We start from the raw sequence: 25,000 nt of genomic DNA, 5'->3' as shown, positions 1-25,000 counted from the left end.
ATTCTCTCGATGTTTCTCAAGAATCTTTAAGGTCATCTGCTGGTAATAATGACCCAACAAGCTCTTCTATACTACCTAATGTTGCTATAGTGCACACATCACCAACCTATACAACTACAGGTCAAGAACTTGCCTGTTCCGCAAACACTGAACTTCAACCTGGACCATCAATCGCCCCAGGAAACACTATCAACCAAGTTTCTCAAACACCGCGGAAAATTGTCAATCACTTTTTACTCTGCCTACTACTCAGAGATGAAGCAACAGAAAAGGAATACAGAGGAAAAGCACGAGAACTTACATCAAGACTATCGATAATACAGCTTAAGTCCAAAGGCATTTCAAAAGAAAGACTTCCTGTAAAGATGAAGAAGCAGACATCCATAAATAAATCTATAGCACAAGTGGATACTAATAGTGTTATTGAAGAAAACGCCAGAAATGCTACGTTAGGAAAGAGGATAGGCTCATTCATACAGTGTGAGGAGAATGATAGTATTTGCCATATTTGTGAAGGAAAGTTTTGTGAAGAGTCCAACAGGGAAAAATGGATCGAGTGTGATATGTGCCAAGACTGGTATCATGTGTTTTCTGTGAACGTTCAGTGACCTGAGTTCTTTCTTTGTGATTATTGTAGAAGATTTAGTGCCTAGTTATTTACGTCAAACCAATAGACAGGATTCTTGAAATGATCTGTTTTTACGTGCATTTTTTCCTCGTTATTGTAATCAGTTACGTTTTATTTCTTCTTTTGTACATTTTTTTGTATCTGCTTTGTATTTTATGTGAAAATATTAAAAAAGAAACACTGATTATATTTGCCTTATGAAGTGCTCATATTACCCTTGTACTACGGAAAATATGAGCACTGCGCACCTACCTTACTAACCTGTTTATTACTCACAAACAAAAACATGTATAACATTGTACTTTTTAGCGTTTGTAGACGAAGGATCAGGCTTTCTTTTGGTGATACCTTTTACTTTCTGTAATACATCATTGTTGAGATATGTTAGTATTTTCATTAACTATGCTCATATTCAACTGACTTCCCCTATATCAGTTTGCAATTCCAATACAATTAGCTCTTTTATCTGTATTTCTTGATTTTCCTTCTACATCTCTTAAAAAATTAAAACAAAAATGGTTTCCACCTTCAATGATAAGGACAAGACAAGATTAGTTTTCGTATCAAAACTATGATAACTAAGTAAATGGAACACTTGTTCGCTACTATTCGAGTATTGAGTTCTTGTATATGACAACAATCAAGCAATTCATGCTGGGATTTATTTGACCATTTGTTTTAGCACTGTTCATGTGGCCTTAAAGTAATGAGACTTAAACATGATTTATGAATATAGTATTCGAATAGACAGTCAGCTTAGTAAATTTAACTGTCATTGCCATGAAATCTGTTTTCAACAAGAAATATTTATTTTAACTAACATAGTTATGACAGATTTTTGCCGAGTCTCGAAATCAGCCACTCCTTGCAATTGCACGTGTCGCACGTATGGTATAGCCGGCCCTAATTTTGGATGTTTGGAATACTATAGTGTTGTTAGTTTTTGTAATATTTGAATAATAATTAAGTTTGTGATATTATAAGATTCTGATTATCGTGTAAATTTAAAACATGTAATAATCTGATGCGGTGTCATTTGAAAAATAATATAAATTTATGTTGGATTGGCAACACTGGTGGTTTTGTATAGCATGCCATGCAATATCTCCTAGTCCATATTTGCATGGTACGAAATTTCAGCGCTTTCTATGTACGAGATGTTATCAAAAAATACGGTGAATAATTTTATTAGAAACAAAGTAATAAGCTTACATGGAATTTGATTTAATCTTAAGGTGGATCACCACCCGGAAGTCAGTACATATTTTAGCTCATTGCCTTAACTACTGCGCAATGAAACGTTACATATTATAAATATTGTACTATAAGATAGAGTAATGTTTCAGCTACAGCACAAGACACTGATTCATTTGGCTGTGTCTCCTGATATCGAGAAATGTAACAAATAAAAGAAAATATTTGATTCGTTTCACAATGAGCACACAAGATGGCACTTACGTTAAGATCTTACAAGAAGTGTTTTTTTTTTTTTTTACGAAATGTTTATTTGTATGTGTAAAGTATTTTAAAGTAACGATCTTATTACGAAATAGATATATTGTTTGACCGTTTTTCGTGTTATGTTTCATATTTTATTTAAATATTAATTTACATTTAAGGAAATAGATTTTGAGACGAAACTTGCGCAGAACGCCATAATGCGTTGTTGCCAAATTTGTACGTTTACTGTAGTAGTCACAATAAGAAAATTCCTGGATTCTAACGTTGCAGTTCGAGAAGCGGAATTGCGGTAAGGGTCAAAAACTAATTTCTCTAATAAGTATCCAAGCAGAATTCCATGATTACTTCCTTTATTAGTTGGCTGCAGTAAACACTCAATACTATCTGGCAAGACCACACTATTTAAGCAGCGTTTATCATAGCACTGCGAACACCTAATGATCCACCTTACTGTCCTTGTCTAACAGTGCACTTATCCCAACGTTGAATCCATGACTGGAAACATTTCTGGAAGACTTCTTTTGGAAGGGTGCTTTGTCGTGACCGTCTCAATGTCAGGAATGGTGTCGAAAGGTTTTCCTTAAGGACAGTTTGGGAAGAGCCAGAAATCGCATGGCGCTATATCTGGAGGGGATGGTGAATGTGGACAAACATACATTTTTTTCGGCCCAAAACTCGAGGACCAAAAGCAAGGTGTAACACGGCGCGTTTTCGTAATGAAGAAGGAAGCCATTTGCCCATTTAACCGGCAGTTAAGATTATTTTTACGGACCATACGAGATGTTAGTTCTTCAGAAAGCTTTCGCATAGTCATTCTGCTGTTTTGCATGAATCATTTGTGTTACGTTTTTGCATATTTTCATCTGTTCTTGACGTCGAAGGACGTCTCGATCGTTACTAGTTTTTTAACCAACTTGTCGTTTTTGAATCGCTCATACCACTTGTAAACAGTCTTCAATGTCACCGATTTATCGTCATACACTGATCTGGATATTTCGTGAGCTTCTTTGGTACGCTTTTGCAGCTTAGAACAAAACGTAATGTTGGCGCGTGACAAACTTCTCGCTCTTTTGCCTCTGGAAATTAACTAACATGTCACAACTCATTCAAACTCAATACTGACTGTACCAAAGATTTAGGCTACCGGTCTTACTAGTTGAAATGTGTACAACGGCGATAGATGGCACTATGCGACTTCATTAACCGTACTTTTTGATCACACCTTGTATTAGTTTAAAAGTTACAAGAGCGTTTCGAGATAAATTGTTCACCCTGTATATTGAGGAAAATATGAAATCTAAAAATCCTTAAAAAATATTTCGTTGCAAGTAAACAAAATAAGATTTAATTTGCTAGTAGGGAAGAACAGAGATTCTAGTTTAAAATTTTAATATATTCAGTCCATTGTTTCTTCGACAAAAGGCGACAGAGCGTTTTATTTGAACTTGACAGCTCTATTATCGTGGAGGTTTCTGTCACTGACTTGATAACAATCTGTTTCATCACTGAAGAAGGAATAGAGATTAAGTTATTTCTTGTTTTAAGATAAGAAAATCAAGTATTTCGTCGGAAGAAGTACTTCATTCATTGTGCTAATCTGTCTCTCCTATTTTCCTTTCTTGAAGAGCTCTAAATCTCTTCTTCTTCTGAAGGCAGCCATGCTTTATATTAACTTGATTAGATTATGTGTCTAGGAATTTATTTTGTAATAGTTTTTCAATATTCAGAAGCTTTTAAAATTACATTAAATTGTGCTAATTGTTCAGTGCATTTCAAACGCTCTTGGTTTCTAACGTAGCTCATCAAGGAAAATCGTATTTCATATTAATAGCATTTACGAGAATGTACTAAGAATGAATATAAATTGAATTTATTTCCTCTCCCTGTCCTAGTGTTCTGGTTGAAAGTCTAAGAAGGTTCAATAGTTTATGTCTATTATACAGACGCTGGTATATGTCAAAAGCCTATATTTAAAATCACGCTCGACTCTAGCCATAGGAACTAAATACACGGTTCTGATTGGTTGAAGTTATCCGTTTATCGACATGTAGCATACATATAGCACAAATCAAACGCCTGCTGTTGTCAGTCTTCGCGGCAGAGCATGCTAGTAATGAAAATCGCTTTTAACGTAGGTTCAAACCCGGACCAAGGAAAGTTTTTTTTAATTTTCATAATACTTTTATCATTAAAATAAAATAAAAATAATACTTATTGCCCTTGTACGTAATATATAATGCATAAAGAGTGATTTACTTACGTTACGAAACTGCTGAGCGAGCGTCAGCAAGAAAAGGAGGTTAGAAGCACCGCAAGGTTCTTTTTGTTCCACCTGTACTTCCATGATAATACCACATGACATTACGTCACAATCGGGTGAGTGGTCCAACTTCGAACCTCACCCGCTTCCTTGTGACCAAAATGCATATTTTTTTAAAGTAACGCGTGAAAAAATGCCTTAAGAAATGTAACCCAAACATAATTTATCTTTTTATTTTTATCAACACACAAAGTGACAATTTTCTTTTATTACTATAATACACGATCCATACATCAGAAGGTTTGAACAATCGCAAACTGCAACCAATCAGAAAGGTGTATTTAGTTCCTGTGGCTAAAGTCAAGCGCGAACAAAATATGAGTGTGAAAAGCACCATCCAACTTCTACTCAAGCAAGTTTAGGGTCCCTAGTATATGAGATTCAGGCGTCCTTGGCCTTGGGATCCATAAACTTCTCGTCGTAACTTGTGATAACGTAAATAAACAAAAATAGCATGCTGTATACACATAGTAATAGATAAATTAATAAACGGTATTACATACCACTCATAAAGTTGTAGATGACTGGATTCACAGCACTGTTGGCGTAACAGAGCCAGTGGGACAAACTCGAAATCGCAGTTGTTGTCTCGTTTTGTGGAATTACCACGATGAGTCTGAAAGAGGAAGAGTACGGAGAGATAAATAATCAATTCTATAGCACTACAGACTGAAACATCAATATACAGTGGCGGTTTTAGCCCGGGGCCTGAGGAACAGAGGCCCCCAGTTTTTGAGTGACAGAAATGATTTAAGCTTTTATTTATATATTTTTGGAAGCTTATAGTCATCTCATGATATACCTACCATAGAATGGGTTCTGGCTGCCCCCCCCCCCGAGTTTTCACCTTCTAGATCCGCCGCTATCAACATACATTTAATTAAAGTCAATTCTCTTTAAACATTCAGTGGTACAGCGTTTACCTCTGGTGCATGGGTTCCTGGTTCTATCCTCCGCCAAGTAAGTTGTGGTGGACAATATCGTGGATAACAATACACAATTAACACCATAAAGTAGCTATATTCACTGCCGTGCCATGAGGGGGGACAAGCGGGGCAACGGCCCCGGGATCCGAAGTAAGGGGAGGTGCAAAATTCGGGAGAAAAGAGAAAGGAAAAGGGAAGAGAAAAGACAGACGAAAAATTACTTGGGATACTTTAGAAGTTTTAGTTGTTTTGTCTTTTGTTTGTTTGGTTTCCTGTTTTGTTTTGTTTGTCAATTCTTTGTGTGTGGTTGTCCAAGACCTTCCCTTCCCTTCCCTTCCTTTTTCTTTTTCCTCTCCTTTTCTTTTGCTAAGGAATAAAAGATACGAAAAAAAAGAAACATTCGCAATGATGATACCTCGTCCTTTTTGAATGCTCAAGGCACCGGCTGAGAGTTACGCGGATGAGCGAATGAGAAAAAAAAGAAACTAGTACTGTATGTACTGAAATCCTTTTTTTGCTTTAGGAAGTGGTCCTATAATATTACTCATGTTAGGAAAATACACGTGCACATATACAAAATGGAAGGAAAAAGTACTAAAAGAAGTTCAAAATGAAGGAAAAATGGTTTATTTTTAAATTTTTTTACGCTCCGCGTCAACCATGGTAGCGCTTTGTGTCTGGTCTGTCGACCTCACTCGTATGTATGGGGACACTGTCGTATACTCTCTCCCCGGACGCTGATTTTTCACGGCACGGTACTGGCTATATTGTAAGTTATTTGAACATGTATAAAAATTAAAAGTTCACAAAGAAAAAAATTCACAAATTTTCCCCGCAAGGAAATGAATGAAGTGGGATGCGAAAATCCTGGTAACTTATGTTGAGCACGACCAAGGGAGTGAGCATAGGGATATTTCGTAACTCAGAGGGGACTGAAATTTCACCCTGACACCCACATTCCTGAAATCATCATTTTCTAGCACCCATTCCACTTTTGTCTTTCAATTTGCTTGCTGTTCATGCAGCATTACTTGTGCTCTCAACGGAAGCTATGCAAATTAAAGGACCTAAAGGTTCGATTTGTTGTTCGTAGAGGGCAAGGAATAACGGAAAACAAAGTGAAATTGTGGAAAGGTGGTTGTGCTGTATATTTTTCCAACTGATCCCCGCTTGTGCTGATTAGAACAAACAAAAACAAAGAAAAGAAGTACACAAATCAGTCAGAGCATTATGACCACCTACCTACTACCGATATAAACCCGTCCAGACGATAGAAGCGTCACCTGACGAGGAGTGCCTACTAGTAAGACACACGTATGGTGCCTGTAGTATCAGCGAGCGTGCTGACCGTGGGTAATATGAGGAAGGCGCTCGATCTATCTGAGTTTGACTAAGGGCACTGACCCTGATGCTCGGCACGAGCATTTCGGAAACTGCACAATTTATGAGATGTTCGAGGACTGGTGTGGTGAGTGTCTTCAGAAAGTGGCGAAACCAAGGTGAAATGAGGTCCAAACGTCGAGGAGTTGGGCTCCCCCCTCATTATAGATGTCGGACGGTGTAGGCTGGGCAGACAGGTAAAATAGGACAGGCGGGGAACTGTGGCAGAACTAACATTAGACTTTAATGCTGGGCAAACTACAAGTGTATCTAAACACACAGTGCGATGAACACTCCTAACGATGGGCCTCCGCAGCCGATGACCCATCCATGTGCAAATGTTAACGACATCGACAACTACGACAGAAATGGACACGTAACCTTCGCCATTGGACCTTGACGCAGCTGCATGGTCTGATGAATCTTGATACTTTCTTCATCATGTCGATGGGAGGGTGCGAACCCGTCATCTTCCAGGGAACAACTCCTTGACACCTGTACTGCGGGACGGAGACAAGTTGGCGGCGGCTCAACTATGCTCTGGGAAACATTCACGTGGGCATCCATGGATCCAGTGCAGCTCGTGCAAGACACCATGGCGGCCGAGGCCTGTCGTACACTGGTTGCAGACCACGTACACCCTTTCATGACGATCATGTTTCCCAACGGCAGTGGCATTTTTCAACAAGATAGTGCATCATGTCGCAAGGCCAGGAGTGTGACGGAGTGGTTCGAGGAGACAGTGGCGAGTTCCAATCGATGCGCTGGCACCTCAATTAGCCGGATCTGAACCCCATCGAACACCTCTGGGATGTGATTGAACGTGCCGTCAGAGCATATCACCTCCGTCCTAGGAATTTACGGGAATTAGGTTACCCACTTGTGCAGATGTGGTGCCAACTCCCTCCAGCGATCTGTCAAGATCTCATTGCTTCCATGCCAAGACGCATCGCCGCTGTTATCCGTGCCAAAGGTGGACATACCGACTATTAGGTAGGTTGCATAATGTTCTGGCTGATCAGTGTATATACCAAAACTGCTTTAAACTGACAGTGTTTTATTACAAGATAAGTTGTTCGTAGTACAAATATTGCTAGATTTGTAAGTTGAAAAATCGTCATTTAAAAATCACAAAAAATGTCGCTAATCGTCAAAATGATTTTTTTGTCAACATCTTACATTTAGCAACTTTTCCCCGTAATTGGCAACATTGCTACGGTAAGGTCCTGCGAATGAAATGCTTGGTTGCCAACCACGATTACCGTTGCATGCTACACCTAATTGCACTGGCACATTTCAACTATCTGAATTCTTACCAAAAACATACATCAGATACCATGAGTGAGAAAAACTTTTGAGGTACAACACTGGTATTGTTTATCGGAGATTTATTCTTGAATAAAACGAGACGGATTTCAATTGCAGAAAATTTAGCGAAACTAGTTTTCACTGGTTCCAGAGAGAACTATCACGAATCGAAAAAAATGTTTAGAATAAAATTTATTGTTTTTAAATATAGAATGCAATTCTGCAATAAAAAATGCAAGCCCCTATTTAAGTTTTCAAAGTTGCTTCCCATTCCACTTCCAGCGTTAATATTATCACAAATTTATTTCTCCCTCCAAAATATTAAATTTTTATTTCGAACACTTTGTTTGTTCGATACTTATTTCTTCATACATTTTTCAGTCCCTAGTTAAAAAAATACTTACTTTCTATGTTACAGAATAAAGTAATTTAACTCCGGAATCGGAAACGAAAAATCTGGAATTCGGACAAATTCATTTTTCCGAAATCCGGAATTTTTCTGATTTTGATTTCCGATTCCAGAAAGTATAAATTCTGGAATTGGCCATCCCTAGCTAGTAGCTGTTAAAATAATATTTAAAAAATACACCATAATGAATATATACTCTATCTAGTATTAGTTTCTTGTAGTTGGAGATGTCTTATCACTTAGGTAGAGAATTGCTACTGCAGTTATTTACTGCTTTATAAGGAAGGTGTTATTTTAACACAAAAAAGTCGCCAGTATGCCTGAAACATTATCGTTTTCCCACCTGCAGCTGCTCCAAAGCACTGCAAACTACTATTTGACTAGATGAAAGGCAGTGAAAGAAAAGAAATTTTAACAACCATTCTGATAACATTCGCTTTGTACAGTAAATACAAATTTATAATGTTTGATGTTACGAGGCATACAATGTAATTGTTAAATAATTAACATAAGCAGGCATTCATTAATTTATATAAATATAATAATTAATAAAACTAATAAGCGGGTGATTGATGACTCAGTGGTAGAGTTTTCATCTATGGTATTCTAATCCAGGACATGTGGGTTTTCAATGGCTAATATTGTGTTTGCAAATTTTCCCGTGGTTCTCTCGGTTCCCTTTCTTGTATTTCTTCCATCATCACTCATTAATGAATTTAGTTTACCAAAACTATATATTCATTCTGTCCGTCACTTCGTCAGAGAAACAGTCTCTAGAACTGTCTGATGGATTACCATCAATTTTGGCCACGATGAACAGAGTTAATAGTTAAGAATCGAGTACCCAGATGAATGTAATATTCAAACCGGAAGCGGTAGAAATCAACCATTTCCGGTTTTAACGTTAATCACTGTACAGTAAATATGGTAATAGATAGCGAGAAGCGGTTTCCTGTAATCGACATATATAATATTCGTGTAGATAGAATGGTACCCAATTTGTGCACCTGCTGAAAATAGTGAGCTTAGGTATTTAGGGAACATTTTCCGCTTTAGAAAATATGTGCTTGGTAAAGAATGTAGAGAATTAGCTGGATCAAACGGGAAACAAATGAGAAAGTGTTAGAAATAGTAGGAAAAAAAGAACAATTTTAGGTGTAATAAAAACGAGGAAGAGAAACTGGTTGGAAATTACCTTAAAAGGAACTGCATCATGAAGAACGTGCTAGTACATATGGTGGCAGGAGAAACAGGGAGCGGCGAAAGAGCCTACAGTTTATAGATAGTATTAAAACACGAGTCAGGTAGTATTGGTTTGATTACTTGATCTGTTATGAGTCAAGTAGTGTAGGTTTGATGTGTATGCATTGTTTATATATCTATTGACTCTGACTTATTATATCTATTGATATATGCTGAATTTTGACAGCACCGAGGTGAAGGTTGACTAGTCATATAACTTCAAACATGGATAGGAGATGTCGTTTACCGTACAATATTTAGGTTTCCTTGCCTTTGTGAATATGTTCGAAAAATGTATGGCTTTTATCGCTCATAAGTAGCAGCAATATAAAGCAGATGTACGAATTTCACTGTTTATGCTTTCTAAGTTTAGAAAATTTCATTATTAAATAGTATAGTGTGGGTAATTCAAGAGCACAATGGGAATTTATGCTCTCGAGACGGGATATTTTATCATTTCAGGTTGGCATCACTGACTGAGAGTCTCACAGCCTCTTTTCCGCCAGGAGTCTGTCTTCGGTCCACCCTTGGCCCGAGCAGATGCATTTTTGCCGATCCCGAACGTTTCAGAATTCGCGCGCTACCTTGTATTATTTTCGTGCGCTACCCTACCCAGCTGTTTTAAGTTGGTCATGTAAAGTGTACAGAAAAAATTTGGCCCTGTCTAATTTGCCTATTTGGTGTTGAAAACAGAACCCAACAAAACCCCTGCGGGGCTTCTAACCCATTCCTATTACTACTACTACTACTATTACTGCTGCTGCTACTACTACTATTACTATTACTACTACTATTAATATTACTACTACTACTTCTAATACTACTTTTACTATGGATCTGTATAGTAAACCTGCAACCTTATTTTAATGAAAAAATGTTATGAAAATTTAAAAAAATAATCGTTAAATCTCTTTTCTGAGTATTATTTTCAATCTCATTTTAACAAAACAAATGTTATATTTTAAAAAATAAAAAAACTTTTCTTGGACCGGGTTTGAACCCACGCGAAAACAACTTTCACCACTATCATGTTGCGTTAGCACGCTCGGCTACAAGGGTCTGCACAAATTTGTGTTTTTACTTTGTGCTAGATGTAGGTCATGACTCGTGATGTCCTATCTGTATCGGCCAATAAGATCAAAGGATATCTGAAACTTTGGGATCCGCAAATATGCGGGCGAATCTCCAGCACAACTTAACAAATACAATTTGAAGTGTTAGTACGTAATCTTACCTGACAATACTTAACACGTGGACCGGTAGATAGCAGACTGCAAACATGATCACAACAGCGACCAACATTTTGGCTGCTTTCCTTCGAGACCTCAACTGACCCTCGGTGGATATGTTGGCATTTGTATTCAGCATGTCTCGACGACTAGAATTCAGAGCTGAAACGACAAAGTAACGAAAAAAATTATGTACAACATGAACTCTCGAAAGCATAACATTACTGAAAGGATAGAAAATGCAATGGAAACATCATAACTTAATTTAAAACATAAATTTATCATGTAGCTATATCAGTTTCATTTTGTTTAGACATAAGTGCACAAAATAATTGTTTCTTTGTAGTCTTATATTGATTGACATATTTTCTGTTAAACAATACCTCCTGGTGTTTGTATTTCTGCGCCAATCTGTGAAATGAATTCTAGAATATTTTTAGTGCATCACCAATAACAGTCAAGATAACAAATATACCAATCGATAATTTCTTTAAACTGAACAGCAAGATAAGTGTAAATATACACTCATGCGTAGTTTTTGACAAAATCGGAAAACCTTTTGTAAACAAAAATGGTGTACGATAACCATCTAGTAAGATAAAAGTAATCCTGTAAGTATAACCTCATTAAGGTAGAGTTGCCATTCGCCCCGGAAAATCTGGGACCGTCACGGAATCGAGATCTCTGCCGTGTCGTGACAAAACGCTGTAACTTTGGCGGAGCAGTTTTGCGAAAAAGAGCCGTAAAGTTTTCATCAGAAAATGTGATCTGTATCGTGTAGAACCAGTGTATCTTGACTTTGGAAACACGTGGTTACATGTAATGTTACGTAAATGCATGTTGTGTGATTAAATTTGGTGAAAATTGATTGGTTGACCATTATTGCCTAGTTACACTGGTTCTACACGATACAGATCACATTTTCGGATGAAAACTTTACGACTCATTTTCGCAAAACTTCTCCGCCAAAGTTACAGCGTTTTGTCACGACATGGTAGATCTGCGTCCCGGCGTGCAGAAAATATTTTTCGGGGCGCTTAAATGCCCCTGATTTTAGCGAAGAAGAAAGGTTGAGTTGATTTGATTTTGAGTTTAACGTCCCATTCAGCAGTGCGGCTATTAGAGACGTGGACCACATGAGCTCCGGCCGGGAATCGAACCCGGGTCTCCCACGCCAAAGGCGCGTACGCTAACTGCTTAGCCACGGAGGAGCTCGGAAGAAGAAAAGAAGGTAATATTATAGTTTGATTTTTTTTCGCAGGATTAGGTATATAATTATTCTCTTTAACGTCTGACGTAAGCATACATAGAGTTGTTGAGTTATTAGTTTATTAAAAATAATAGGAATGACGTAAAAATTCAACGAAAGAAGTTCCTTGAAGATAAACGCCGCCAAAACATATTGTCAATGAATTAACCTTTCTTAAAAAAGATACAAGACGAACAGATAAAACATGTGAAAGAAAACACCTTGAATGAGCTAAAACAGACTCTGAAAGCCACAAAACATAACAGATCCTAAAAAAAAAGATGTGCTTGTCAGAGGTTAGGGGGTAAATAATCTGCTTACGTTTGCTAAACTAGGGAAGAGAAGGTCTACTAAAATGACTAAAAATGTGAAAGAAGAGAAAGAGGAGAAGGCGGGATTGCAATTATTATAATTGGAAAGGTTACATATATGAAATTTGATACTTTGATTTTTCATTTACAATAATTAAAGACGTGTTTAAGACTTTTTTTTAAAAAAATATTAAAACCCTAAAAAGAAAGAAAAAAAGGCGGGGAGAAATAAAAGAACTAGGATTGTAACTGGTAACACGGCCATGTCTCGAAATCGCTAAATGATAGAACGTACAAGCCTCTGCCCTGGCGGAAGACTCTTATGGAAGGACTTCTGTTCACGAGCCGCTGTCCTGCTGGCAGGACGCACTTTCTGCCCTGCCGGAACACTCTTCCGGAAGGACTTTGTTCACGAGCCGCTGTCCTGCTGGCAACACGCACTTTCTGCCCTGCCGGAAGACTCTTCCGGAAGGACTTTGTTCACGAGCCGCTGTCCTGCTGGTAGGACGCACTTTCTGCCCTGCCGGAAGGCTCTTCCGGAAGGACTTCTGTTCACGAGCCGCTGTCCTGCTGCAGGACGCAACTTCTCAATGGAAAGAGTGAGAGTTTGTCTTTCCGGAAGGACAAAAGCCTTCCAGCAACACGCATATTAAAATATGCAGTAAACAATATATGTGTATGTTTAGTGGTTTAGTGTTAGCAAAATACTATATATATTTTAATATTTTTATTGTAAAAGTGAATTGTAGGTATGTCATACACATAATAGATATCCAGTCCGTTTTTTTTTGTTTTAGGTATTTCTTAGCAAACTTACAGTAATACAATTCAAATTACATTTTGATATCCTTTCATGATAGTAGTGGTAGCCCTGGTCGATGTTGATAAGTATCACTGTGAATGTCCTCAGTCGTATCCTCGTGGTATTGATGTCTATATCCTACTTGACACTTGCGAAGCCTTTACACATGAACAAAAATACTTTTCTGTTTTTGCAGTTATCATCGAAATTCGCTCTACTCCACACAAACATTATTACCGATCAAAATAGGAAGCGTAAACGTGCACACAATCACCTTTAGATAACATCTTTCTATTACTGAACTAACAGTCGTACCAACATGATTCTTTTTTGCGCTAAAACTAGAGTTCATGCTCTTTCCACCAGGAGAACTTTCTGTCCTGCTGAAGTGCGTAAAGTACACTAATTTATAGATAAACATGGTAGGACTTTCAAGACGTTATATCCTGCCGGAAGGCTCTTTCGGAAGGACTTTGTACAAAGTCGCCGTCCTGCCAGTCGTACCAACATGATTTTTTTCTGCGCTAACACTAGAGTTCATGCTCTTTCCACCAGAAGATCTTTCTGTCCTGCTGAAGTACACAAAGTACACTAATTTATAGATAAACATGATAGAACTTTTAGGACGTTATGTCCTGCAGGAAGACACTTTCGGAAGGAATTTTGTACAAAGTCACCGTCCTGCCAGTCGTATTAACATGATTTACTCCCTCGGATTTCGGAAGGAACTTCAGTTATGTCGTGCCAGAGGGACGTTGTACTTTCTAAGAGTAAGATTGAATACATGAAAATTGGTATTTATGCTTTTCATTTAAAATAATTAAAGGCATATTTCAGTGTTTTTATATGTTTACGTTAGAAAGGAAGAAAAAAGGGAGGGGTTTTAATTTTTAAAATAACATGGCCATATCTCGAAATTCCGTAAGATTAGAAATTTGTTAGGGATATGACAAGTGCGAGGTTGTAGGAAAAACAAATGCGAGGGTCTGGGGGGGGGAGGTTCCCAGCTAATCAGAAGCTAGTTTATGATTATTGTCAAAAATTACTTGTAACATGTATGTTGAAATCGAAAAATTTTGATTTCAATATATTTTTTCTCAATGGTGCTACCATTAATAGACCCGAAAGGTGATCGTTAGCTATTGCCGTTAGAAGGGTCCACGTCCTAAGGAGATTCCATACTGTAACAACCGAGATATGCTATTATAATGTAAATCAATTCAATGGAGTCTGTTGTAATATGGATGAGAAGAGGGTGTCTATCGTGCTTCAAATTTCGGCTTCAAGTTTCTCATTCAAAACTACACGGTGGTTGGGGCTCTACAAACACTCCTCAGCACTGGGGCTCCGAAGAGATTTGTTACGGTATTTGACAAATAGCTTCGATGCTGAAAGAAGACAAAGCTGAAGAACTATTTGACCAACCATCACGAAATTTGGTGAAAATATACTGGGTCAGAAAGTTATGAACTCTTCTAGGAGTCAATTCTCAAAACCTGAAGTTTTAGAAATCAATCATTTTTTTGTAACATTAATCGCTATTGACCAAAAACGGAAATAGATAGAGAGAAGTTGTTTTCTGCAATCTCTTAAGCGTTGGCAAAAATATACTACATCTCCATTCTTAATTCTCTACTTAAACCGGAATAGTAGAAAACCATGCCAACTTCCGGTTTAATTTTTTTCTTAACCCTCTATTCAAACCAGAAGTGGTAGACACTATATTCTCTTCCGGTTTTGAGTTATCATTTTCACTATAACTGATAGCGAGAAAAGATTTTCTGTGATCGATTAAGCACCGATCTTCACTCTAATCTCTCTACTAAAACGGGAAATGGCAGAAATCAATAACTTCCGATTTTAACGTTTATCTTAATACAGCAAAAATGGCAATAAATAGCAAGAAGCTGTGTTCTATAATCAATTAGTTGTTCCAAGAATATATTCCATATGCACTCTAAATTCCCTATTGAAACCAGAAGTGGATAAATATATTACTACTTCCGGATTCAACATGACTTGAGAACCTTTCATGCCATCCATACCAAATATCTCACGTAGTGTACACGTTACACTGCTAATTGTTTCTTTACAGTATTTGTGTACAAAACACACTGTTCAGTAGCAGATTGCGTTCCTTGTTGTTGATCTTCTCGTAACATATCTATTCCTAACAGTGACACTCAACTTTAACCGTGATGCACTAACCCTAACAGTGACACATATGCTCCTAACAGTCACACACAATATTAACAGTGACGAAATACTCCTAACAATGATACACATACTCATAACTGTGACACTTATAATCCTAGCAGTGACATACACAATTGTAACAGTGACATACATGCTCTTAAAAGTGACTCATATTCCTAACAGTGAGATTTAATCCTAATAATGACACTCATGCTCCTAACTGTGACACATAATCCTAACAGTGACATATCTAGTTCTAACAGTGACACACAATGCTGATATAATAATCCTAATAGTGATACACACAATACAAACAGTACGCACGTGCTCTTAAAAATGACTCATATTCCTAACAGTGACATATATTCCTAACAATAAAAATCACGCTCCTAATAGTGACACACACATAGGCTATATTCTACGAATGTCACACAATCCTAATAGTGACACACAATCCTAATTTTAACACACATAATCCTAACAGTAACACACATAATCCTAACAGTTGACACTGATAATTTTAACAGTGACACACAAACTTTTAACAGTGACAAACAATCCAGAAAGTGACGCATAATAACTTGTAATAACAAAGATTGAAAAAAATAAATAGATCGTACTGAATTGTATTAGTTCCTATCAGAGTTGTTTACAAGAGAACACGTTTTTCTGATGGATATTTCTTTTGTCAGCGATTCTATGCTATTTATAGTTAAATATCCAAAGAGTTTCAATTTCAAATTCAGAAAATTAATCTGCAAAGGAAAGAGTAATCCTTTTTTTCCCTTCATTTCCGAAAAATCTCTTCCTCAAAGTGAAAAAATGCTTGGTACGTACATTTTGTACTTAAAAAAATTAATTAATGCAAGTTAATTAAATATCTTTGAAAGTTGCAAAATAATCTTATTCTGAAATTAAAATGCTAATCAATTTGTCATAGTTAATTAACACAAAAAAATTCAGTATTTAGACGTCCTTTGTGTATTCTTGACGATAAAAGGATGCAAACATTTTTTATAAGCTCTTCTGCAATCTGAAAGACTTCTAAAGAGTCTTGTTGAATCGTTTAGAGATAATTTATCAAATAATCATTTTATTTGAGAAGTGAATAATTACTTTTTACGTATTTGTCATAATGCATATTTATATAATATTTCTGCAGTTAGTGAAAATATAATTTAATTTCATATTTTGTGTGATCGAATTCAGAAGAAATACAGGATCTTCAACCTAAATCTGTAAAAAGGTTGCTTTCTTAACGATATATTTCTGATACGCAATTCATAGAGAACTCGTTTATGTTTCTTGAGATGGTCCTTACATTTTCACTTTTGAAATTTTTGTGAATCTCATCCCTTTAAAATAGTTTCTTTTGCACCCTTACGGGTCATAGTTGAACAAAGAGTACTTGAAGAGGTCGACCATTTCAAGTATCTGGGAAGTATTTTGATGAAAGACGCGTACTGTACCAAAGAGATCAGGTCGAGAATTGCAATAGCCAAAGAAGCATTTAACAAGAAAAGGTCACTCTTACCGAGCAGTCTTAATATTGGATTACGGAAGAAATAGGTCAAATGCTATACATGGGGTATTGGACTTTATGGTTCAGAGACTTGGACGTTACGGAAGTTAGAGAAGAAGTATTTAGAGAGCTTCGAAATGTGGTGTTGGAAGAAGATGGATAAGGTAAAATGGACAGAGAGAGCAACAAACGAAGATATTTTAAAACGGATAGGAGAGAAGAGGACGCTTCTAGCCACCATACTTCATAGATAGGTCAATTGCATTGGACATATCTTGAGAAGAAATTGTCTTCTTCATACCGCCATAGAAGGAAATATGGAAGAAAAGCGAGGAATAGGAAGAACACAATTGATCGATTATTTGAAGAATAGACGAAAGTATTGGGAGTTGAAAGGGGAAGCTGAAAATCGAGAAACATTAAGAAACGTTTCAAGGCCCAAACTGGAAATTAAGAAAAAAAATCATTTGTCCCAGGACCTGCAAAAAGCAGAACACTTAATAATAATCAGACCAAACTAAGTCATGGGGAAAAATTAGCTCAATTGAGTAAAATTAAACCAGTACTAATATTAACCGTCCTTAAATTTTGAATGCGTTTGCCACTAGCGGCTGGTGACATTTTGTTAGGTAATGACAAAACTATAATAATAATAATAATAATAATAATAATAATAATAATTTATTATTCTAATTAATACACTATGTTTTTAAAAGAATATTATATAACCTACACTATTTATTCTCCTTGAAGTTTCAACTGAACCCATTTTGTGGCTCAGTTAAGATGCGCGATATTGAAAGTTCAAGCAGCGATGTTTCTTGTTGGTAAACAGATCGATAACTTTTTTTTTAAACATTATCTATTTTATTAACGAAAGTATTTTCAAAAAACACTGTTAATCTTTCCCTTTTTATAGTATTTCGTAAAAAAAAAAAATAGTTAGGGTAGGTCGACATCTTTTGTTTTAATGGAGTTACAATTAGTCCAAAAATGAGAGTAGCATCCATTGCCACTGAAAAGGGTCCTGTCTTAAGAAGACTCTACTGAAATAATCGAGATGTTATTATAAATCATTTCAAGAGGGTCTGTTGTAATATGGATGATAAGGAAGTGTCTGTCGTGCTTCAAGCTTAAGCTGAAACATCTTCAGTACAACACAATGGTTAGGGCACTGGTCACTCGAAGAAATTTGTTACGGCACTAGACAAATAGCTTTGCTGGTGACGTTCTCATTAAAGAGTAAATACACTATAACCTCTTACGGATTACAAGCAGCTCTACGTCCCATAATTATGCACAGGGGCTAAGGTAGACGGTGATGGTAAGAAAAATGATAATGGTGGAATGGTGAATATGGGAGAACATGAAGAAAACCCTCACACACACACATACTGTTTGATTACCAAAAAAACTACATATTGGGAGCTAGAATCGAACCAGGTACCCCAATGTACTCTTTCACTGAGCTAATGTGTCCAAACTAATTCCAATTATGGCAATTTCTGATTTTATGTTCTGCCACTAGCTGTTAGCGTCCGTGTTTTTGATGCACGAGATCCTGGGTTCGATTTCAATTTCGAGATTATCGAACGTATTACTGTGATTGATTGATTGATTTGTATTCATGTCCTTCGTCAGCAGCGGGGCTACACAGGACAAAACCTATAGTTCAAAGTGGGGTCTGAACCAGCGTTGTGTGTTCGATAGTAACCAATCATGGAATCGAATCCGGGATCTCGTAAACCAAACACACATACGGTAACTACTAGTGCTTCGTATTCTACTTTAAACTATAGATCTTGTCTTATATACAATGTGAGCACAAAGTTGCTTTTTCCCAATATGTGAAGAAATAAAATAAAAGAAGATAGATAATTGACAATCTTTATTGTACTTACAAATGCTGTCCCCCAGGCCCGTATCCAGGGGGGTCTAGGGGGCCCGGGCCCTCCCTAAATTTTCGCTGGCCCCCCCTAAAATTTTCATGGTAGGCTTGCAAATGCACTATAATATGGTGATGAACTATAAATGGTTGGATCGGGCCCCCCTACATTTTTGGGCTGGCTACCGGCCGCACAAGGTACACCACTTCAGCACTAAGTTGCAAATATCATGATATAACCGAGGATTGGCATCCAATCTATTCAATGATTATTCAATTAGCTGTTTCAAGTGATCCAAATCCTGCGGTTATCCGGAAAACACCTTGTCTTTGACAATACCCCACATGGAGAAGACGTATGATGTAAGGTCACATGAACGTGCTGGCCAATTTGCCATACTGCGATGACCAATCCATTCATCGAAATGTTGATCCAAGAAATTCCTTATAGCAACACCGAAGTGAGGCGGTGCTCGATATTGCTGCCACGTGAACTGAATGTATTCATAATGATGATTATTTACAAGTTCTGGAATGACAATTTTTTTTGAACATCTGAAAGTGTCCCTGGTAACAGTTCTTTCAAAAAAGAATTATCCTACGACACCACCACTCAAATTCTACCCGAAAACAGTGACAGGAGGGACTCGTCTGTCATAATTTCGTGTGTATTCGTATCACTTCAATAAACAGAATCTTGTCTGTTTATGCAACCGTTCTTCTTCAATGAGTCCTCATCTATCCACAAAATTTGTTTCCAGAAGTCTCTGCCAGTTTCGTTCTAAATGCGAAACCACTCACCAAACTCATCCCGCCCGTCCAGATATCATTGCTGCAACGCCTTTAGAAGCTTCAGCCGGTAACGTTATATCATCAAATCCTTTAACACGTTCCTTAAAGAGATATGTGTCTTTCCAAAATCACGTGTGCACCTTCTGGTAAACTTCTTTGGGCTGGTACACAACTCTGAGCAACAAGCTTAGAGGTAAACTTCGTTTCGTACATTTCGAGGTCATCTGCTTTGTATACACAGAACTTGTAGCCTCGAGTCGTCGGTTCAGGTTTCTCGTGACTTGACTTGACATGATAGTTCCACACCTGTAAATCATCTTCTGAAGTCTTATGCTACCGCATTTGTATTTTGGAAGCTTGTAGCACGAAACCATATTGTTCCTTTGTTAATTTGCGTTTCATTTGAACACCTGTACTACTTGGCAACAACTTCACTCAGAAAACAACTCTTAAACAAAACACGTACGTAAACATGATTACCAGTCCCAGCCACACTAAGAGACACAGTAGTGCCAGTTCTAGACAAGAAAAAGATCACCAATAGCTGGCTTATTGCTTTCTTTCCTTCCAGGCAAATGCCAGGATAGTACCTAATTTATAGGTCCCAGGCCCCTTGCTTCCTTCCCCAATCCTTTCTTACTTTACTTTCACAGGATAGTGTGATCGCCGAGGGATGTCATCCCTCCAACGTGACGGGCTAAATGGCCTCAGGTGCGGAGGGCCCAGGAATCTAAATCCTAATCCTAATAATGATTTACCAAAACTCCTCTGTATATTTACCCTGTCCGTCCGGCCGCCTGTAGAAAAAAAAATAAACAAAATCCGTCTATCTGAAAGATGAAACACCTCAAGAACTATTAGATGATGCACAATCAATGTTGGCGAAGATGTAGAGATCCAAAGTTAGAAATGAAATTTGTTGCTGCACATGATCCATTAACGGCCAGTGGTAACGATCAATCACTTCCAGTTTCAACGTTGATCACTATACAACAAAAACTGTAATAGTTAGCGAGAAGCGGTTCCCTGGGATCGATTAAGTGTCCCAGGAATACATTTTGTCTCCATCCTTGACTCTCTACTAAAACCGGAAGTGGCAGAAATCGACTACTACTTCCGGCTACATAGAGCAAAAACGATATTTCTGTTTCAGTTTTTAGCGTTCCACAATTATGCCATTTAGGGTAAAGAAAATGATAATTAAGACAAGTGAATGATGATGGAAGAACTACTGAAATGAGAAAATGGAAGGAAACGGGAGTACCCTGAGAAAACCCATGGAAAGGATCTTGTTCGCCAGAAACTTACTTCGCCAGGAATTGAACGAAAGACTTCAAAGACCAGAATTAAGCGCTCTGCCATTGGGCTACTGTGAACCCGATAGACCAAAAACGATTAGATAACGCGAAGAGTTTTGTTTTGGTATCAATTTACCACTGTAAGAAATGGTACCAATATATTTTTAACTCTCTATGTAAGCCGGAAAAAGTAGAAATCAACCACTCCCCATTTTAACGTTTATTGCTAAGTAAAAGCTGTAACAGATAGCGAGAAGTGGTTTCAAATAATGAATTAAACATCCTAAAAATATGTTCTTGCTGCACTATAACCTCTTCACTAAAACCAAAAGTGGTGAAAACCTACCACCTCTTCCGGTTTCAGTATTAATTGAGAAAATATCACGCCATGTAAACCAAGCAAATTAATTTTGTGTACACGTGACGCTGTTACTTATTCTTTTCGACAAATCAATTTCAATTGAATAGCATATAAAATATCAAACGTTGCCAGATGAATGCTACTTCTCCATGGAAACTAGCACAAAACAAGGAATAACTAAATATAGAAACCTATTGAGAAATATATTGAGATCAACAATGATTGTGCGATGATAGAAAGAAAAAATAACACATTCACACATCCACTTTATGGGCTTCTTTCAACCTCAACAATATATATCTATCTGTCAGCCTCCTTTCAATTCCAAACTCACCTATCAGAGTTTGGACAAAGAAACTGACAAGCTAGATCTTCTTCGCTTTTCGAGCGTAAAGATAAATTTTCAATCTTAAATCTTAATCAGATGAACACATCCAATCTTATCAAACTTTACATAATATCAGACCTTAATTTAGTTAGTATATAGGTAAAATATTTTCCTATACAATCCTTTTGTTCCAAGTTATGGGTCCTCGAAGTCGAAGTTTGCATATACTAAAAATTTTCGCGAAGAAAAGATCTCTAATAGCTGTATAGAACCAACTACACAAAACAAACCTATTATACGATAAAAAAAGAAAATGACGAGATAGTTGATTGGTTATCTTTTAAATGGACTTCGAATGACAGTTGATTCCTTATGCTGTAAATGCAGCATTTATTATGATAAAGAATTACTAAAATCAACGAAGGAGGTTGATTCTTTTGTTCTCAATGCAGTATGTACTTAAAATAAAGATATACTAAAATCAACAAAGAATGGTTAATTGGTTAGGTTTTAAATGCAGTACGTATTTATAATAAAAATTTACTAAAAGGAACGAAGGATGGTTGATTTTTATGTTGTAAATACAGGAGGTATTTATAATAAAATGTACTAAAATCAACAAAGGATGGTTGATTGGTTATGTTGTAAATGCCAACGAAGGATGGTTGATTGTTTATGTTGTGAATACAGTATGTACTTAAAATAAAGATGTACTAAAATCAACGAAGGATGGTTAATTGGTTATGCTGTAAATGCCAACGAAGGATGGTTAATTGGTTATGTTGTAAATGCAGTACGTACTTATAATAAAAATGTACTAAAATCAACGAAGGATGGTTGATTGTTTATGTTGTGAATACGGTATGTACTTAAAATAATGATGTACTAAAATCAACGAAGGATGGTTGATTGGTTATGCTGTAAATGCCAACGAAGGATGGTTGATTGTTTATGTTGTGAACACAGTATGTACTTAAAATAAAGATGTACTAAAATCAACGAAGGATGGTTGATTGGTTATGTTGTAAATGCCAACGAAGGATGGTTGATTGTTTATGTTGTGAACACAGTATGTACTTAAAATAAAGATGTACTAAAATCAACGAAGGATGGTTAATTGGTTATGTTGTAAATGCAGTACGTACTTATAATAAAAATGTACTAAAATCAACGAAGGATGGTTGATTGTTTATGTTGTGAACGCAGTATGTACTTAAAATAAAGATGTACTAAAATCAACGAAGGATGGTTAATTGGTTATGTTGTAAATGCAGTACGTACTTATAATAAAAATGTACTAAAATCAACGAAGGATGGTTGATTGTTTATGTTGTGAATACGGTATGTACTTAAAATAATGATGTACTAAAATCAACAAAGGATGGTTGATTGGTTATGCTGTAAATGCCAACGAAGGATGGTTGATTGTTTATGTTGTGAACACAGTATGTACTTAAAATAAAAATGTACTAAAATCAACGAAGGATGGTTGATTGTTTATGTTGTGAATACGGTATGTACTTAAAATAATGATGTACTAAAATCAACAAAGGATGGTTGATTGGTTATGCTGTAAATGCCAACGAAGGATGGTTGATTGTTTATGTTGTGAACACAGTATGTACTTAAAATAAAGATATACTAAAATCAACGAAGGATGGTTGATTGTTTATGTTGTGAATACAGTATGTACTTAAAATAATGATGTACTAAAATCAACGAAGGATGGTTGATTGGTTATGCTGTAAATGCAGTACGTACTTATAATAAAATTTTACTAAAAGCAATGAAGGATGGTTAATTGGTTATGTTGTAAATGCAGTACGTACTTATAATAAAAATGAACTAAAATCAACGAAGGATGGTTGATTGTCTATGTTGTGAATACGGTATGTACTTAAAATAATGATGTACTAAAATCAACGAAGGATGGTTAATTGGTTATGTTGTAAATGCAGTACGTACTTATAATAAAGATGTACTAAAATCAACGAAGGACGATTGTTTTCTGCAGTATGGTATCTTACTACTCCGTGTACGCAAACTTGTATTTAGATATTTTACCAAAGGTCTGCACACAAGAAATTTTGTGCCCTCCTGCTTTCGTATTCGGCTATGTATAAGAAAAGATGACAGAGAACATCATATTATAGAGTGTCTTTTAATTGTTTCCAGTACACACCTCCCTTAAACATTTCTTTCTCGTGGAAGGTTTCATATACTATTCTTCAATATCGATTTATAAAAATATGTCGCCCCTAGTATATAAATAGAGGGCTATATGTACGCTTTGGAAAAACAGAGAAAAGAAACTGGTCGCTTTTACCTCTGCCTATTGGATAAATGGGCTAGAATCTACCCCTGCTCAGAATGCTTGAACAGCGTTCCAACGACAATTTAGCTAAGTCCCTACTTTTTTACCGAAAATTACCTAAGGAAAATTTTTAACAAATATTAATACTGAGCATATCTGTATGATTATGCATTACAAACGTCATTATCCATACGCAATTACGCAACTAAAATTATAATATCGTCGGTCCAATGCCAAAACCGCGAATGTGCAAATTTTGCTATTTTCATCTAAGTGGAGTTTTATGTTATTTGGTGCACACAGATTCCAATACCAAAGTCTCATTTGTGAAACATGAGAGTATATTAGAAGTTATCGTTAACTCCTAAAACATGTACCTAAGTCTATTTACTGATTTCTCGGGGTAAGTTGAATATTAAAATGCTTATAACTCAAAGTCAAATTTAGCACATTCGCGGTTATGTCCTTTACGTATACTGGTAATGTTTCTGTCCATCACAGTTTTTTTTGGAAACATCGAAAAACTATGTACCTAAGGATTTCGATATCTAAGGCAATGTTAGTCCGTCACGTTTTGGGATGACGTCCCTCGGCGAGCACACTATCCGAGGAAAGAAAAGGAAGAATGGTTTGGGGAAGGAAGGAAACGGCGTGGAACTTATATATTAGGTACCACCCCTTCATTTAAGTGGTACGAATGAGAAAAAAACTCATTCAGGATGGCTGGCCTCAAAAAGCTTCTAACACTTTTTCGACCGAATGCCCCCACCGGGAATCGAACCCTAGACCACACGTAACGAAAGCGAGAGCGTTAGCGACTACGCTACATGGGAGAACTTGTACGTCACATGGAAATTTCTTCTAGTTCCACTGGGCTCGAATCTCGTGAAGAACAATCTAATATCATTTTGGTCCTGAATATATATATATATATATATATATATATATATATATATATATATATATATATATATATGCTAACCCTTCATGTCACATGTCGCACAGTTTTCTCTTGTATCTTCAGGAAGGAAGTTATAAC

At 36.7% G+C, this 25,000-nt stretch overlaps 1 protein-coding gene across 1 annotated transcript in view; it reads right to left on the bottom strand.

Moving 5' to 3' along the window:
• LOC145671191 (orexin receptor type 2-like) overlaps positions 1–25,000 on the bottom strand; it is a 466,286-nt gene that overhangs the window by 155,784 nt on the left and 285,502 nt on the right. The window contains exons 3-4 of the mRNA XM_081740045.1: positions 10,909–11,065; positions 4,913–5,025 (exon numbers count right to left, since the gene is read on the bottom strand). Coding sequence (XP_081596171.1) covers positions 4,913–5,025; positions 10,909–11,065 — 270 coding nt within the window. The remainder of the gene's footprint in view (positions 1–4,912; positions 5,026–10,908; positions 11,066–25,000) is intronic.

Source organism: Thermobia domestica, chromosome 2, assembly GCF_964235325.1.
Source record: "Thermobia domestica chromosome 2, izTheDome1.hap1.1, whole genome shotgun sequence".
In the NCBI taxonomy this organism is placed as follows: Eukaryota; Metazoa; Arthropoda; class Insecta; order Zygentoma; family Lepismatidae; genus Thermobia; species Thermobia domestica.
Note: the sequence above shows the minus strand (reverse complement) of the source record. Positions and strands in the feature narration are given on the sequence as shown.